Genomic DNA, 17,789 nt, shown 5'->3' with positions numbered 1-17,789 from the left:
GCACTAAGTATTGTAGACTCTGAGAATCAAGAAAATTACTTAAATCTAAAAATTTACTCAGAATCATTCATTAACTAAATTTAATGCAGCTATGGATGATCTGCTCACACCCGTGAGTATAGTCTATAAGAGACAAGAGCAAAAAGATGAAAATGCTCTTATTGAGGTTTCTACCTCTTCACCATTAACCCAGCCAGTCCAGAAGACCCATTCGAATCCTATACATATATCAAGCGCTGAACAAGCATTGGAAACCTTGAAAAATCAGCCTAGTTCTGACGACTTGAAGTCGGCTTTGGAATTTCTTGATAATGAAACAAATTTTAGTATTACTTCTCCAGGTCCTCTGGCTTCTCAGCTGGTACATGTTTTGGTGTCTGAAGTCACACCCAATTACTGGAGTATATTTCACGAGTCAGGCAGCAAGGCCAAAAAGAACAAGCAATCTCCTATTCTCAAATTACTACTTAAATCAATTCGAAGTACAGCCGGTATTAGTGCTATATTACTGAACTTAAAGCGACTCACGCAGCAGTCCAAGGAGACTAAAAAGAATATAGGAGGTAAGCTACCCGAGAATTAGGTTTATAGAAGCTATGCATTTGATGGTCTAACAATATATAGGTTCAAGTATCGAAGAGAGTCTGAAGATACAGCTGCAACTTTGTGTTGAGGTTCTTGAAGGGGAAAGCACTATCGAAAGGCTCTGGAACACTATCACAAGCTCATCCGATGTCCCTATTAAGCAGAGAGTTCTTTGCAACGAGTTCTTGGCCTTGATGGGAAGTGGGAAGATCATTGGTATCACTGCTGAGGCCGAAGCAATCTCTAATGAACTCAGTAAACAGCCAAATGATAAGTATTGGGTTGCCGATGGGAGCTCATATAGCAGATGGCTGGGTCAGAATATCATATTCTGGTTGAAAGTCCTGCCACAAGACTCCGAGCAAGCATGGAAGAGCTGCAACGAGCTCTTTGGGAAGTGTCTTAGACTTGGTCATATTGGTAAGACAACTCATTGGATTGATTTGATTCTATCGCTCACCGGGGTCCAGATAATATTGCCAAGGAGATTCTAGACTCTCTAATCCTGCAGAAAGAAGAATATGCAGCAAAATTCCTGAAGCTATATGGATACCTTCCAAGCTTTGAACAACGCAATCTACTTTATACATTTATAAACCTACTGTCACGGGATAACCTATCATTGGATATCACATCGGAGGATGATGAGAAGTGGTGGCAAGCAAATGCAGACATCGTATCAGCAGCGGCTAAACTCATTAGCATGCTAATCACTAATCATGAATCGCGGAAAGATCACCTGATATCTTGGTTGACAAACTCCTCGGGGGCTGGTATAGGCGAAGGTGTGGCAATTCGACGTGCTGCAATCGCAGCTCTCTCAAAAAGTAAGAAGGATATGGAAAACATATTGGAAAGGAGCTTGAGCCAATTTGGTGATAATTTGTATATTAGACATGCGCCTACCTTGCAACAAGAAGGTATGATTTTTCAAGCAATCAAATACCATTCCTTTGCTAACATGATTCCAAGTACATGCTCAAGTTCTCCTCCTGTCTGCCGGATACGTTTGTAGAATGTCGCCTCTTCGACTAACGATGATTATGAGGTCGGGTTCTCATTTGAGTGTTGTTTCAAATAGATTAGCTGCATCATCACCTCGAGCACGCTTCTTGGGTATGGTCATTGGAGAAGCCATGTCCAGCTTGGTCGATAAAGGAGATAAGATTATGGATTTTAAGATTGAAGATACGAAAACATCCGAAGCAAAATGGTACAAGAGTTTAGTAAATGTGTCAGATACAATCGGTAATCTCGAGCCTCTCAAGTCGTCGTTTGTTCCAGAAATATCGAAAACAAAGAAAGCTGCAAAGGCCAAGCCAGTGCCAAAACCAAACCCCCTCAAAGGAAATTCTAAAATCATCTCCATCGAAGAAATTGAAGACGATGACGAAGTAGAATCTGATGACGATGGCCTTACCCCTTATGCCAAACCTGATTCCGATGTCGAAGACTCTGATGAAGATCCAACACTTGTCATCAGAAACAAACCAACAGCTCCCGTTTATATTCGTGATCTCATCACCTATCTAAGAGATACTGAAAACTACGATCGTCAAAAACTAGCACTTTCCACTGCAGCTTCCTTGATACGGCGCAAAGCCAACTTTGGTGCAGAGGTCAGTTCTCACGCGGAAGAAATCGCAACTCTTCTTATTGGTTTGCAAGATAAATATGATATCGAGAACTTCCAAGAAATGCGTTCACAAGCCATGATCGCCATCCTCATTGCACTACCAGAAAAAATGGGCCAATGGTTTTCGAAAACATTCTTTGACGGCGATTACTCTCTAGCTCAGCGTGCTGCTATCCTTACCACACTCGGTCTCGGAGCTCGAGAGCTAGGTGGCCATGGGTCTGAAGACAAGTCTCTTACCAATCCCATTGGTTCATCTTCATCTTCATCGCCGTTTCCTTCAAAGAAGCTCCCAGAAGCAATGCACAAATGTTATTCTCCGTCGCCTTCCAAACCTGCTCTTACCGCTCTAAGCGCAACCGGCAACCCCGTCGAAGCCCTAACCAGCAGCCTGCAGAAAACTTTCCTCGCGCCTCTCGCAGCCCAAACAGCCGACAGCTTAAGCGGTCCCAATATTCTCAAAGTCCGCACTTTCTCCTCGCGTCTCGAGATCGAGAAGAAGCGCAAAAAGCCTATCTCCAATGCCCTTGCCAAAATCGTCTCTACCTCATTTTTCTTCCCCTTAACCGGTCGCTTTTTCATTCACCTCAAAGCCTACGGTTCAAACTCTTCTTCCAATATCGCTTTCCAACCCCATCTCCTCAGTCTCTTTCTCAAAACCCTTAGTATAATCCTCCACTCTTCGGGACAAGCAACACTAAGTCTTCCACAAATGACGAGCGAATTTTGGGATTTATGTCTGGGTTTAAGAATGCAAGCGATGGCCGATACGGTGGTGCAAGAAGCGTTATTGTTTTCTTTTATGACGATTTTGGAGATTAATGATGGAGATTTTAGGGGGCTGGCGGAAAGACATGGGAGGGAATTATTGGAGACGAGGGAGTGGGTGGAAGGGGTTTTTAAGGGTATTGGCGCGGGGAGTGAGGAAGATGAGAAGAGGAGGTTACTTGCTGCGGGCGTGTTGGTCAGAATTGGGGAGTGTGTGGAAAAGTGGCAGAGGCTTATGGTGGGGGACGTAGTGGGGTTTACGTAGACGAATCGGATGGAATGCTGTGAGAAATGACGTCTGCTTGCTTTTGGTGCATGAGCTTGACTTTTAAGCCCCCGGATGGTCAGATGAATGGTACCGTCTCGTGTAGACACACTTGCAGGAGATATTGATCGAAGTAAGATGGGAAAACTATTGAAGCGAAGAATGTGGCTGTAAATTGTTTTGGGAGAACATCCCCCACAAAGAATTGGTAAGAAGAATTGTACGATACGTTGATTGAATATACTGAGATCACTAATATTGAACTGGATGAGCGACTGCTTTTTCGAAAATATCTTGTTCGGCAACATAACTTCTATTACCTAGGTAATTATTCGCACTTATCCCAGGTGCGCTGTTAAAACCACGCAGCAACGGAAATTAATAAAAAAAATGACATCTTGTCCCACAACCTTCATATTGGTTGTTGTCCAACATACATTCCAAACCCCTCTCGCCGTTTAAACACTCGCCCCGTTGCCCCCTGCCCTCATAACCCTCCTAGCACTATCCAGCTGCGCCCCTAGATCTTCATTCCAAATCCACTTGCACCTTTCCACCAATTTCTTCTTCATACTCTCAATATTCACATCTACCCCATCACCCCCCACATCCTCCTCACTCTCGAATTCATAAAGTTCCGCTGCCTCTCTACTCGTCTTGACTACCTTTTGGCTTCTCGGCCTCCTAATCTCGTCATACGCTCTAAACGCCCCTTCAATATCACTCACTTCCCTACAGTCTCCGAGTAAGTTACTCAAAACAAAGGCATCTTCGATAGCTTGTCCCGCTCCTGCTCCTTGATGGGGAGTAGTTGCATGAGCTGCGTCACCTAAGAGCACAAGTCTACCTTTATAGTAAGTTGGAGCGGGAGGATGATCGAAGAGAGCCCAGACGTCTGGTTTTTCCATAAGGGATAAAATATGTTTTGCATCTTTACCCCAGCCTTCAAAATCAGAGAACATGTCTGACTCTTTCATAGGGATAACCCATTTTTCGTTTTCCCACTTTCCATTCGGTTGCGTTTGAAAAGCTACGACATTCATTGTGGCGCCTTTTTCAATGGGGAATGTTAGGATCTAGAGGGATATTAGTGTATGATGAAGTAGATCAAGGAAGAATACTCACGTGACTTTTATGCCCTAGATACATTTGACTGTTTTTGGCTAGATATTCTCCAACAGCTCCAATCGCCTTTTCCATGGGAATCAGACCTCTATATGCATACTTTCCACTAAATACCGGTGAAGTTGCTTCATGATCATCCCCAAGAACCATATGCCTCGTTCGCGATTTAATACCATCACACCCAATCACCGCATCGGCCTCCGCTGTTGTTCCATCCTGGAAAGTCATCAGTAGCCTACTTCCCTTCTCCTCTACCTTCTCAACTCTCTTTCCAAATTGTGCAATTTCCTCTGGAACCAATTTAACCAATTCATCGAGAAAGTGAGCTCTGTGAACAGAAGCTTGTCCACAACCTTCCGCCACAACTTTAGCCACGAGCTCTCCTTCTTTAACCGGTGCTTTTCCTGTTTTGAAATCTTTCCAGCCTTCTTCGGACGTGCCTATCCGAAAATCAAACCAGACATCTCTTTCTTCTGGTGTTCCATTATAAGTTGCGCAGTTGTTAAAGCCTCGTTTAACGGCTGGATCTATCAATTCCATTGCTCTGATGGAATTGGGTCCGAGGGATACTCCTGCACCCTATAGAATATGAGCATCAGAGTAAGTTGTAAAGGAAAACGTGTGATCATACAATTTCCGCGAATGCAGGAGCGGCTTCGTATACTGTGCATGGAATGTTTTGTTTCATGAGACCAATTGCCAAACATAATCCACCGATACCTCCGCCTGAATGGTTATTAGTTGAAGGTTACTTTGATTTTTAGGTTGAAACATACCGCAAATAGCGACATGGAAAGGCTTCTTGGGTTGAGTGGATGCTGACATCATAGAGAAAAATGTTGGGAAGACTTTGGTCTGGTTGATGAGATGATATATGGTATAGAAAGTGAACGGTAGGTAGAAGATAGCAAGAAGACTTGGAGAAGAAGGAGAACTGAGCATACAGAAGGCAATCACATCTTAAAGGGGATGGAAGTATTCATAGTAGAAACAGACAACTATATTTAAGGTAACTATACTAATGTGGCATATACAACCGCTTACCACTTATTTCGGAGCGGCTCTTGCCAAACTCCCCGCAGTCAATCAGTTATATAATTGATTTATCAATACTTGGGGAAACAACATACACCATTGAAGTCCCAATTCCGGCCTCGGCATGCAAAACCGTCATCAAGTTCATGGTAATACCTTAGTCATGAGAGTTCAAGGTCGGGGAGATAACTCTGCTCCGAAAAAAATCCGAGACTCAAAAGGGGCTTGCGTGGGTCACAGATGTGAACCATGATCCGACACGTGATCAGGCGCTCTGAGCGCGTTCCTCCTTACACGCGAAGTCTTATCGTTATTATCGTTATCGCCCCCCTCGTCGCATCTGGTTCTTTTTATCACTACCTAGCAACCTACCTTTATCCCCTCTTCATGATACGTAAGAAGACGTTAATTTGCTGGTACAAGCGCTATCTTAGTTCACTCCTAAATCATCGACACCATGCCTTTAGGTTGGGAGAGAATCAATGCCAGAAGAACACAACCAAATAATAACATTGTCTTCATCAAACCCCTCTCTGGTGAAGATCAATCCAAATCTCAAGAATTTTTAGAACGAATTGCTGCACAATGTACTCCCATAATGAACAAACATCATCTCGCTGTCGCATCACTAGAAGAGTATCCTCCCAATTTAGAATTCTGGGGTATGATACCCCTTCTCAGCTGATTCTGGATATACTAATCAGAAATGCAGGTCGCAATTTCAACAACGGAGAGGTCATACAACTTGTGCTCAAATCGCCTTCAACAGGAAGATGGCTACCGTTCAAATTTGTTCAGATGGTTATGATGCATGAGTTGGCGCACTGTAAACAAATGAATCATTCTGGGGCATTCTGGAAAGTGAGAAATGAATATTCGGCCGAGATGAAGGGGCTTTGGGAGAGGGGATATACGGGTGATGGACTTTGGGGACAAGGTGTACTATTGAAGGATGGGGCATTTATGGGAGATCAGTTGGGTGAGGGAGAGATGTTGCCGGAACATTTGTGTGGTGGCACGTTCAAGTCGAGAGGGGGAGGGAAGAAGAGGAAGGCAAAACCGAAGATCACTTATAAGGAGCAGAAAGAGAGGAGAATTCGAAAGAAATTTGGTGTTAATGGAGTTGCGTGTGAGTCTGGCATCTATTTCCTACCAATGATAAATCTCCTCTTAATCTCGAGCACAGTACTAATTCAAACAACCACAGTAGGAGAAGACGTCGCTACAAAAGTCGCTCTTGAGAAAGGTAAAACGAATATTTCCAAGCCTAAAGTAGCTGGTAGTAAACGAGGCCGAGAACTTCGCGCTGCTGCTGCATTGGCTCGTTTCGAAGTGAAAAAAGAAGAGCAAGACATCAAAGACGAAGATCTAGTCACCGACAGCGAAGCAGAAAGTGATGTGGAAGACGAAATGTACATTAAGCCTGAACCAGATGATGCACTTGATCTTGATGGAAGTAGACTTGTGGATCGAAAGGGGAGGGGAATGGTCAAAGTTTGTGAAGATGAGGACAGAGATAATGAGGATGCGAAGAGAGAGTTCGAGGAGTTGAGGGGCATGGAGAGTATTGAAAGATACTTCAAACCAGATAGCTCGGCAAAAGTTCAACGGGGATCGCAAGAAGAAGCGACACCGAGCGGGCCTGGGTCGTCAAAGATAGAACAGCCGACTAAAAGCAAAAACATCGAGACGAATACTCCTACCGTAAAACCTCCTTCGATCAAAACAAGATCGCCCATCGCTATATACCCCGAGACCAAATCACAAACACCACCTCTTAATTCAGCACCGCCAAAACCCAAATCTCCATTCCCATCTCAACCTCCATCTCCATCAACCTGTCCCATCTGCTCCCTAGAAAACCCACCCCATTCCCTCACCTGCACCATCTGCGCCCATGTTCTCCATCCCAAAGATGTACACGACTCGTGGAAATGCACAAGTGCGGTTTGCAAAGACGGATTGTATATCAATGCTGGAGATGTCGCTTTTTGTGGTGCTTGTGGAGAAAGGAAAGGGAAGGGGATATGATATGAGAGCGCTTGTTTGGAGTTTGGGCTTGGGGCTTGAAGTTGGAGTTGGGGTCTTAAATCGCTTTCGCTTTTTTGAGAGCGAGGAGGGAGTCATTAAGAGATTTATGATGGGGTTCTGGAGGTGTGGGGAGGAGAGGAGATAGTTAGGGGGGGGGGGGGGGGGGGGGGCAGTTAATAATGGGCATTTGTAAGAGTTGAGGCCCCGGCTTATTGCACACCACCCTTTTTCGTGACAAAATCCTCGCAAAAATACTGTTTTCCTATATAAGTTAATTATTTAAAGAATTGATTTGAAAATTATATATATAAGAAATAACTATAAAAAGAATATTCTATTTAAATTGCTCCTTAAAATTCTGAAAATTAATAAAGTTATAGGTTTTTAAAATTGAAATTTTTTTAAATTTATAATATATAACGCTTTTCCCATATAAAAAAACCACTTTTTTCAAGTTTTTTAACAATTTCAATTTTAAGAATCTATAACTTTATTAAAAAGTAGCTAAAAATATTTCATTTGTTTTTTTAAATCATTTTAATGATTCTTAATCTTATATACTATTTTTGTAAACTTAATTTATAAATTGATTGAATTAATATATAATTTAAAAGTTGAAGAAATAAGGGTTTTTGGTGTGTTTTCGCTTAGTATGCGATAAGCCAGGGCCTAAACTCTTACATTTGTGTATTTGTACAAAATAGATGTAAATTTATCATTTTGGTAAAAAAATGAGAAAGGAAATCGGGAGATGTATATTGTATTATGTTATATTGTATTATGTTATATCATTACATTGAATTTGTTTATGTAGTAATAGTCATGAGAATCGCGATCCGAAATATCATATACTACCTACCTGTCTTCCTAAATAGCTATCCACCTATCCACCTATCTATCTGAATATCATAACCTTATACAACCGAGAGAGAGAAAACTTATCAATATCATATCTTATCTTACTCTTATTATCCTTCTAGAACTAAAATATTCTTTTAAAGATTAAAGATTAAAGATTAAAGATTAAAGATTACTCAAAGCAGGACTACTAGTAGATACACAGACTCACAGAACAGCTTATGTATAGTACAATTTCACATCAAAAAAGACGATTCTAATAATTCGATTAAAATTCGAAATCTCTTGATGGATTTCTTTGAAATTGAGATGTATAATTTCTAAGCATAAATATTTTATATAATAACAAAATCGAATGAAAGCAATTCAAACTGAAGCTCTTCTTATTGAATATATAATCAATCCCCTGTTCAAATATCTTAATGAAAAAAATAGAATATTAGATTTTTTGAGTTCAATTTTTTTTATTTTTTTAAAAAAAAAAGGTTTATTGTATTTTTATATTTAATGAATCTAATATATAACTTAAAAAGATATTTAATAAACTTTCGAATTTTAAAAGAATTTTGTGTCAATTTCACACATGAATTTCAAGAACTATAACTATAAAGAAATTGAGATAATGTCATCGGGAGTAAGATAAGAGAGTAGGGAAATTGAGATTATGTTTTTATTTTTAATACTGTGTATTATGTATTATGTATTTCCGGTGAGATATGATGGGATAGATGGGCTTGGAGCTGAGATCATTTTATATTGGAATTGGAATTGAACTTTCAAACTTTTCAACATTTGATATGTCAAGAGACGAGGAGAGATGTGACGAGACATTTTCAGGTAGCGAAGTCGATTATCTCATGAAGATACTCGAGTATTACGTATCGATTATGGACACCGGGTTTGTGGTTTGAAGGTTTGAAGTTTTGGGGTACCTAGGTATGATTCTTTGGGTGGTTTGGATGCAGTGAGAGAATTGAGAAGGTTTGTGTGAAATCGATCAATTGGGTAACTTTCTGTGAGTGTACTGAATGTGGAAGCTCAATGTTGATGGATGAATGGGATTCAGATGCGTGTTATGCATGCGATATCTTCGCATTATCGTAACTCGTTGAATTTTATACCCTCGCTCTATAATTTCTCGTTCTTTCCTTTCCTTCTTTCCTTCCCTACGCTCTTTTGCCCCCTCCACTAATCAATAACATCATCCCTCAGAGCAAAGAGTTCCGCCATCATTTCTCCCGTTCTACTCCTCACGGCATCATGATACATCCCATTAGTAACCCACTGTTTACATCCCCTCACTAATCTAACTGTTTCCTGGGCTAGTCCGAAATCCACATACATGTCATCTACATACGTAGCTGAATACATGGGAACTTCATTTCGTGCCAATTGCCATTCATCGTATAGAGGAGGCCATTCTGAGTATTCGGCTAGGATCTTGGCGGCAGGGTAGATGGCGGATAGCTCGGGGGAGGTTTCGAATATGAAGGGATAAATCATTTCACCGGAGAAGAAGAGTGGTTCGCTGATCAGGGAGGAGGGAGAACGGGGACGCCCAGTGAGCCATTTGAATTCGGAGAGGGATTTTCCTACCTGTGGCAAAGGAGTTGGGAATTAGATGGATGGTGATAGAGGTGTGGAAGAGAACTTACTCGGTCGGCAGCCCAGTCTGAGGCTTTGCCTTGGCAATAGATGGATTCGTGCAAGATAGCGTAGATCACGTTGTTATCCATACTATGGGAATGTTAGTGATCATTCTTCAAGGGGAAATTTAAATACCAAGGAATTTGGTGAGTGTTGGAAGTTTGAAAGGGGAAAACTGAAAACTGCTCACCTGACTACATCCTCAATAGCCTTAAGAGTAGGTTTAGTAATGAACGAATACTGATCCAAATCCGAACTCATTCTTAACACAATATCATGAACCATATCCAAACCTCCATGGAACCCAAATTGAATTCCCATAGTTAAGAACATTCTCACAGTCAATGTACCACCAGATGGCATTTGCAGTCCATTCTTAGCGCTAATGTGAATTGCCAGACCTTGAACAACAGCAACATCTTCGGGAAACTTTTGATAGTAGGCTCGGTTCCTCTCAATTACTTTTTGGAAGGTAGCACGATAAACTCGATCGGCTGAGTGACCAACTGGGGCAAGACCACCGCTGGTGAAAACTTCACGTAGACCTTGGTGGTGAAAAGAGAGATATGTGAGAATGCAGAAACCGCCAAATGATTGGCCGAACACGGACCATCTGTATAACATTAGCGGGTGTTCACTCTGGATTTCAATAACGTGGAATCAATGGTATGAAAAATGAACTTTATGTCGAGAGACAAAGTTCTGAGAAGGGACGGGAAGAAGAAGACGCTCGTGGGATGCAAGAATAATCAGAAATGACAACTTGGAAGATAATGAAGAAAATTACACACTTCTTAAGTTCTTCAGGATAATCAGCAGTGAGTATCTTTCTTATAGCCTCACAATCTTTCACAATACTATCAGCTCTGAAATGCTTAAGATAATCAGCTTGACGTTGAGCATCTCCCTGCAAAGCCAAAGTACCAGCTGAAATAGGATTACTCAATCCAGTTCCACGCTGATCAATATACAGCATTTGATAGCCTTTATCAAGAACTACATTGGTGATTGGAGAATCTTGAGGCGGTTTGCATCCAAAACCTGGTCCACCTTGGAGGTAAACGAACCAGGGTTTTTGGGAAGACTTGCGGATTTCTTCTTCCGTGGGCTTAGTAGCTGGATTCTCATACTTGATTACACTGCGTGCAAATATACGAATTGAGCCTTTTGATTCATTGGAGTAGCTAGATAGGTGGGCTGGAGTTAGTCTTTATTTCAAAGCAGATACTCGTTGCTGTTGGCTGGTGTATGAGAAATTCTCAGGGGGTATTACTCACTCCAAAGGAACCTCGAAAGATAATTCTGAAACTTTCAGTTTTCCTAGGGATATATTAGTTGGTATTTCTTGATTGGTAGTGTTAAGCAGAGAATAATGATAGAATCAGATAAGAAACACAACAAGTCATAGAGTGATTGTAGATTGAGCCCAATTTGAGCAGATGAGAACAAATTGGTCATGACAGATATCAAAACATGAATATGTAAGTGTTCTCAAAATGTAGAGGAATCAAAATGTAGATAATATCATACCTGGTATCAAATGTGTTTTTGAATCCACAAGCTGAGATAAGGACATTTTGTTAGGCGGTTTTGAGGCTGGTGTCGTCCTTAACAATTTGAAGAGTTGTTTGTTGAGGTTGAGCATAAGAAGTATCTCTAGAAAAGACAATTCTATAAACTGAAGGGTAAAAGGAGAACAATGTATGAATAGATATATAACTCGTGGGATGAGCACACCGCTGACTGAAGTGTGCTTTGCTTTAATATGATATCTCCAGCTCCAAGGAAGATAAGCAATGGATAGTGGAAGAGAATGAGATTGTACACCTATCCATGTATGATACGTGAAGTAACTATATAAAGAAGAATTACCGCTTTTATATGTAGCGAACGATGTCGGATTGAGATTTTCACAAGAGTCTGATATGAAGATATAATCTCTATATATACTCGAGTATTCACGCACCTGTCTATTTGGGGGGGGGCTCCAGGAGGGGAAGCTATGCAAACGTGGGGCCAGGTCGGCCTCAAGGGTGGATTACTGGATTGCTGAATTGCTGGATTGCTGGATTGCTTGCCTTCTGCACATTAATTAACACGCCCGCGCTATCACACAATTCACCCCACCAAATAATAATCAAACGTCTTGAACAAAGAAGAAAGAGCTGATTGAAATAAGAGGAGGGCAAAAGTTAAAGGTACGTGATATTCAATACCTCTGTTTACCTACACAGTAATTACAGATAGATACATCCGAGAAGAAGGAAACCGTACAGTTTGTAGTATCATGACTAATAACCTTTGGTTGCTCAATATCATTCAATTGATTGAGAAAATGAAAGTTCATTTTTTAACCTTATGGGTCCCGTGCTTGCAAAATCTTCCATTCACTGCCCAGTGGTTACATGATGCAACATACAGGATCATCCATATATATACATACATACATACATACATACATACATACGGGTTAAGAGCTCCTCAGAACTTACATATAAAGCCAGTAGAGGATCGACAACATCCAAGTCATCTTAGCCATCTACACACACACTACTTCTACAAAATCGCTGACTCTCTTCTTTCCAGTCACGTGATACTTGTGCCCCTCCCTATCTAGCTTCTGGTCTACTCTTCAACCATTCAAGATGGTCAAAGACAAGAAATCGAAATCCGAGGACAAGAAGAAGAAGCTCGCGGAGAAGAAACAAAAGCAAGAGAAGAAGGCCGACAAGAAAGAGAAGACTAAAGCTCAAAAATCCAAATCCGCCGACGACAGCGACAATGAATCCATCGATCTCGATTCCGTTCTAGCCGAGTATGCCAAAGCTCAAGAATCGTTCTTGAAGATCACAGAAGTCGTTTGCGAGCCTCCGAAGCCCAGAGCTTCTTCGACTCTCATCGCTAGTCCTAGTAATGCGAATGAACTATTTTTATTCGGGGGCGAGTATTTCAACGGCGCTTTGGCGACTTTCTTTAATGATTTGTATGTGTATGCGGTTAATAAGGATGAGTGGCATGTAGTGACGAGTCCGAATGCTCCATTGCCGAGATCTGGTCATGCGTGGTGTAGAGGTGGAAATGCAGGGGGGATATACATGTTTGGAGGGGAGTTTTCCAGTCCGAAACAGGGAACTTTTTATCATTATAATGTGAGTTCTCTCACACCATGTCATTGTACATCATACTCCCAGACTTAAAAACTGGGATACAGATGATAGATCTATGAATGTATACTAACAACACACAGGATTTCTGGCACCTCAATCCCTCCGAACGTGAATGGACACGTCTAGAAACCAAAGGCAAATCTCCCCCCGCTCGTAGCGGTCACCGCATGGCCTACTACAAAAATTACATTATCCTATTTGGCGGTTTCCAAGACACATCGCAAGCGACCAAGTATCTCTCCGACCTCTGGATCTACGACACTTCCAACTTCATCTGGCACAATCCCGTTCTTCCCCCCGTGACCCAGAAACCCGACGCCCGATCCTCTTTCACCTTCCTCCCGCACGAGAACGGCGCCGTATTGTACGGAGGCTACTCCCGCGTCAAAACAAACGTCTCGGGAAAACAGATGAAAGGTGGTGGAATGGCCATGCGCAACGTGCTCAAACCCATGATCCATCAAGACTGTTTCTATCTCCGCATTACCCAACCCGCCGATACATCGACCGCCGCTCCTCCCACCGTGCGTTGGGAACGCAGAAAGAAACCAGCCAACACCCCAAATCCCCCACGTGCAGGCGCCACAATGGCTTACCACAAAGGACGCGGTATTCAATTTGGCGGTGTCCACGATGTTGAGGAATCCGAGGAGGGAATCGATAGCGAATTCTTCAATACACTCTTCGCATGGAACATTGAACGAAATCGTTATTTCCCCCTTGCTTTACGTAAGCCCCGAGCTCAAAAGAAAAACAACGGAGGAAACGAGCGCGGAGGAGGAAGAAGAGGAAGAGGCCAAGCAAACGAAGAAGAACTCCTGCGCAATCTCGCCGCGCTCGAGACGGGAAAATCGCTAGCCGATGCAGATGATATGGAGATTGACACAAGCAAACCTGAAGGTGAAGATGCAGATGCCTTACCCGCCAAACAGATTCTCATGGAATTTCCTCACGTCAGATTTAATGCACAATTGGCTGTGCAGGATGATGTTCTCTATATCTACGGAGGTACATATGAGAAAGGCGATCGCGAATTCACATTTGATGAAATGTACGCGGTTGATCTAGGCAAAATGGACGGCGTCAAAGAGATCTTTAGACGAGAGCCCGAAAACTGGCTCGGCAGCGAGGAAGACAGCGAAGACGACGAAGAAGACGAGGACGAAGACGACGAAGACGATGACGAGGAAGATGTCGACGAAGAGGGCGATGTCAAAATGGACGAGAAAAAACATCTCCACACCGAAAGCACACGCAAATCCAAGCGCAAAGAGAAGGATTCTCTTTCCGCCGAACTCCCCGATTCATCTCCTGCGACTGCTGCGCCCGAATCCTTCGACGATACACCCGATACCTCGACGACCAGTCCGGACGATCATCTCCCGCATCCGCGTCCGTTTGAAAGCCGTCGCGATTTCTTCCAGCGCACGGGTAATGAGTGGCAAGAAGCGTTGATGACGGGACTGCGCTGGAAGGGCATCCAGCCGGAAACGCTCAGTGTCAAGGAGATTAAGACGAAGGCGTTTGAGATGAGTGAGGAGAAGTGGTGGGATTGTAGAGAGGAGATTGTGGCGTTGGAGGATGAGCAGGAGGCGAGTGGCATTGGGGAGGTGGTGGCGTTGGCGGAGAGGGCGGAGGGTGGGGGAGGGGGGGTGGGGAGGAGACGGTAGATTTGGATTGTAGAGTGGATGGTTTGATGGGAGACGCGGATAGGTGGACTATGAGCTAGCAAAATTATACATATTCTACCATCAACCTCCCTCCACATGATTTCCAATACTGATGGAATGTCTGAATCTTTATACTCAAAGATACTCGTCACTCAATACTTAAACTCCGGACTTTCTCTCATTTCCATTTTCCCTGGGTATCCCAACATAACAACTAAACATACACTCGTACAGTACAATCTTGAAGAGATCCATCAAAGTGAACATCCCCCCATCAACAAACCAACCAATCTGACCCAAACTCCCAACCCAAGCAAACCACACCTTCCCACATCTCCTGCCACACTATTTCCTCCCTTCTTCCCTTCCGTACCCTAAGCACCATACCTATTAAAACACTCTTCCTTATGGGTCCCCAAACACTCCAACGCGCACACCCTCCCTCCACACCTCATACACTTCACTCTCCCCCAATACCCACACACCTCACAGAAAACTCTCCCCGGTTTCCTACGATCCTCCTCCGTCCATCCCCCTCTCGCCTCCGTATAACTAAGTGGCGGCATCTCCAGCAATCTCTGCATTTCCTCCACACTCGGCAGATTCGGCACCCGCGAAACAAGCAACGGATCGGAATCTCTGGGGTGTGGTTTGGGAGGCGGCAAGGAGCACAAAAATGGCGCGAATGTTGTCTCTGCCGGAGTAGATATCGCGGGTGTGGGATTCGTAGCTGGAGACTCGGCTTTTATCACCGGAGTGCTCATTTTTCGCAACGGTGTGGAAATCACCGGCGCATTGGGATCTTTTTTTTTGTGGCTGCGTTTGGGGGGGTCGAGGACGGGGGGGAGCGGTTCTTTTCTCTTGTGGCTGCGTTTTCCGGTGCTGGTGAAGCCGGGGACGGGAGGGAGTTTGGGGGTCGAGAGAGTAGGTGTTGCGGGTTGTTGAGGAGTGGATGTGGAATTAGATGTGGAGGAGGGAAGAGAAGAGAGGGCTTCGAAATCAGAGAGATGGTTTGCGAATGTTTTTTGGGAGGCGAGGATTTTGCGGACCGAGGGGGTGAGTTTGGTTTGGTTTCCTGTGGGTGCTGTATGTTAGTTTTTATTTGCGCATCCATCTATATATATCCATATCCAGATTGCTTCATTCCCCTCCTCTCCCCCAAGCCCCAAGAAAAACATACCTCTCCCGCCCTCCTTTCCTCTCCCTCCTCCCGTAACCGGTATATTAACATCCCTATGATTTTCCCTATCCAACTGCGCCAACTCTCTTAGAATCTTCGCATCCTGTTTCTTCGTTGTTTCCGCGCCCAGTCCCGCACCTGCTGGGCCGCGCGCGCGGCGCGCTGAGGGCTGTAATCCTATCTGCGGCGTTTTGGATACATCAGGTACATATGCGTAGCCGGGGGCTGGTACGTATTTTGCGGGCGCGATTTCAAGAACGCCGAAATTCATATTCGTGTGTGGGTTTTGGAGGATGTGAAGAATGTGAAGGGTGGAAGGAAAAGTTGGGGAGGTTTTGGGTTCTAGAGGGCCAGGCGAGGCTGAATATTGTGGATGGTGAGGTTTTGCGAGATATGGAAGTTATGAAATATCAGGACGAATTTTCTTTTTAAATTAAAAATCAATGAACATATTTTCTGAAGCTGTATTTATGCGATCCAGTCAAAATCATATCTCAGTATTATAACTCAAAGCTTTACATTGCTCCAAAGAAGCTTCTTGAAGTTCGCACACACTCCACCACATAAAATCAATATAAGGTCCTTGGAGATGTTTCTTATTTCCTATAAACCTAGCATTATGCTCGCAGCTAGCAAAGATAATCATCAAATCAACTCATCGCATCGCATTTCGGATATTATACACGATCTCCTTCCGCTTGCAATCTCTTCCTAGCTTCCCGCACTATGCCTTTTCCTCGCAATCGTCTTTCCAATCCCTTCTCGTCCACTGACATTCTCTCTTGACTTATTTCTTCTTCTTCTTCTCCAAATCTGCAAGCTTTTCCTCTAGCGATTGAACATATGTGTGAACTCTCTGTACTGAATTTTGTAGACTCTGTGTTGTGCCTTGATTAGCTTTCTTCTCATCCAATCCACTTCTTGTCATTAGATCCTCCCTGCTCCCTCCTCCATCCTTCCTCCAGTCCCGCAATATCATCCCTCCAAACCAAATAGCAAAGATCCAAGAGAAACAAAACTCACATAAATATCCTCTGTCAACAACTCATTGCTAACCTTATATTCCTCAAGAATGTAATAGTAAACTCCCGCACCGGCCAATGTTGATCCGAGTAAGAAGCCAGTCAAACTAGAGATCCCCATACAAATTAGCTTTCATCCTCATCCCGCTGTATCATTTTCTGCATCCTTTCCCTTCTGCCCCTCAAACCCGGTGAGCCCGTCGAACTCGCCGAACTCTAGGCCTCCGCACCAAAACCAATCTCCCAAACAAGAAGAAAATTCCTAACTCACCCTCCTCTAAAAGCTCCAACGGGTTTCCTGACTGGCAAAGGAGTTTCCACAATCTGAGCCGCTCTCCTTGCACTCATTGAAAACCCTCTAGTAGCTCCCATTCCTGGTGCGCGAAGCATTCTGCTTGCTGGTGATAGGATGCGCGATGCCATTGTATTTATAATGCTGTGTCTCGGGTTTTTGTAATATCGTGGTTGATATTATGAAAATATAATGTCGATCAAAAATGCCGTGAATTGCTTTGTTACGTCGTTGGTGCGGAGTTCTTTAACCGGCCTCTTTCGTATGTTTTGTGGAAGATCAAGCTTTTGTTTGGAGCTTTCCCCGGCCGACCAACTAACTTCCTGAGGCGCGAATATTTTTTTAGCTAAAACGATGCGGGGTGATTTCACGATTTACTATTTACAGCACCAATCAATCACTTCTAGTGTACATTTTAACAGAATCTTAATAAGTACCTACCTAGGTTTCTATCTTGGTTATTGAGATAAAAAGATCTACATAATTCAAACGGTAATTTTGTCACGAG

The 17,789-nt window shown here is 43.2% G+C and overlaps 7 protein-coding genes across 7 annotated transcripts; 3 read left to right on the top strand and 4 right to left on the bottom strand.

Annotated features, from left to right (window-relative positions):
• Positions 1-91: 91 nt before the first annotated feature.
• EAF01_009663 (uncharacterized protein) lies at positions 92-3,254 on the top strand (the record flags this gene model as incomplete). Its single annotated transcript, XM_038917919.1, has 4 exons — positions 92-563; positions 625-1,005; positions 1,056-1,505; positions 1,558-3,254. The coding sequence occupies 4 exons, from the start codon at positions 92-94 to the stop codon at positions 3,252-3,254; spliced, it is 3,000 nt and encodes a 999-aa protein (XP_038766728.1).
• A 458-nt stretch (positions 3,255-3,712) lies between these two features.
• On the bottom strand, positions 3,713-5,204 carry EAF01_009662 (uncharacterized protein; the record flags this gene model as incomplete). Its single annotated transcript, XM_038917918.1, has 4 exons — positions 3,713-4,330; positions 4,380-4,958; positions 5,011-5,105; positions 5,156-5,204. 4 exons carry the CDS (start codon positions 5,202-5,204, stop codon positions 3,713-3,715), a joined length of 1,341 nt encoding a protein of 446 aa, XP_038766727.1.
• A 667-nt stretch (positions 5,205-5,871) lies between these two features.
• EAF01_009661 (uncharacterized protein) lies at positions 5,872-7,445 on the top strand (the record flags this gene model as incomplete). Its single annotated transcript, XM_038917917.1, has 3 exons — positions 5,872-6,076; positions 6,127-6,543; positions 6,622-7,445. The coding sequence occupies 3 exons, from the start codon at positions 5,872-5,874 to the stop codon at positions 7,443-7,445; spliced, it is 1,446 nt and encodes a 481-aa protein (XP_038766726.1).
• Positions 7,446-9,491: 2,046 nt separating this feature from the next.
• On the bottom strand, positions 9,492-11,526 carry EAF01_009660 (uncharacterized protein; the record flags this gene model as incomplete). Its single annotated transcript, XM_038917916.1, has 6 exons — positions 9,492-9,899; positions 9,959-10,040; positions 10,141-10,563; positions 10,742-11,134; positions 11,228-11,270; positions 11,481-11,526. The coding sequence occupies 6 exons, from the start codon at positions 11,524-11,526 to the stop codon at positions 9,492-9,494; spliced, it is 1,395 nt and encodes a 464-aa protein (XP_038766725.1).
• A 1,069-nt stretch (positions 11,527-12,595) lies between these two features.
• Positions 12,596-14,787, top strand: EAF01_009659 (uncharacterized protein; the record flags this gene model as incomplete). The annotated part of the gene is made up of 2 exons (XM_038917915.1): positions 12,596-13,099; positions 13,198-14,787. 2 exons carry the CDS (start codon positions 12,596-12,598, stop codon positions 14,785-14,787), a joined length of 2,094 nt encoding a protein of 697 aa, XP_038766724.1.
• A 374-nt stretch (positions 14,788-15,161) lies between these two features.
• EAF01_009658 (uncharacterized protein) lies at positions 15,162-16,238 on the bottom strand (the record flags this gene model as incomplete). Its single annotated transcript, XM_038917914.1, has 2 exons — positions 15,162-15,862; positions 15,968-16,238. The coding sequence occupies 2 exons, from the start codon at positions 16,236-16,238 to the stop codon at positions 15,162-15,164; spliced, it is 972 nt and encodes a 323-aa protein (XP_038766723.1).
• A 516-nt stretch (positions 16,239-16,754) lies between these two features.
• On the bottom strand, positions 16,755-17,412 carry EAF01_009657 (uncharacterized protein; the record flags this gene model as incomplete). Its single annotated transcript, XM_038917913.1, has 3 exons — positions 16,755-16,844; positions 16,991-17,096; positions 17,261-17,412. 3 exons carry the CDS (start codon positions 17,410-17,412, stop codon positions 16,755-16,757), a joined length of 348 nt encoding a protein of 115 aa, XP_038766722.1.
• Positions 17,413-17,789: the final 377 nt, after the last annotated feature.

Source organism: Botrytis porri (genome assembly GCF_014898465.1).
Source record: "Botrytis porri strain MUCL 3234 chromosome Unknown BPOR_014, whole genome shotgun sequence".
In the NCBI taxonomy this organism is placed as follows: Eukaryota; Fungi; Ascomycota; class Leotiomycetes; order Helotiales; family Sclerotiniaceae; genus Botrytis; species Botrytis porri.
Note: the sequence above shows the minus strand (reverse complement) of the source record. Positions and strands in the feature narration are given on the sequence as shown.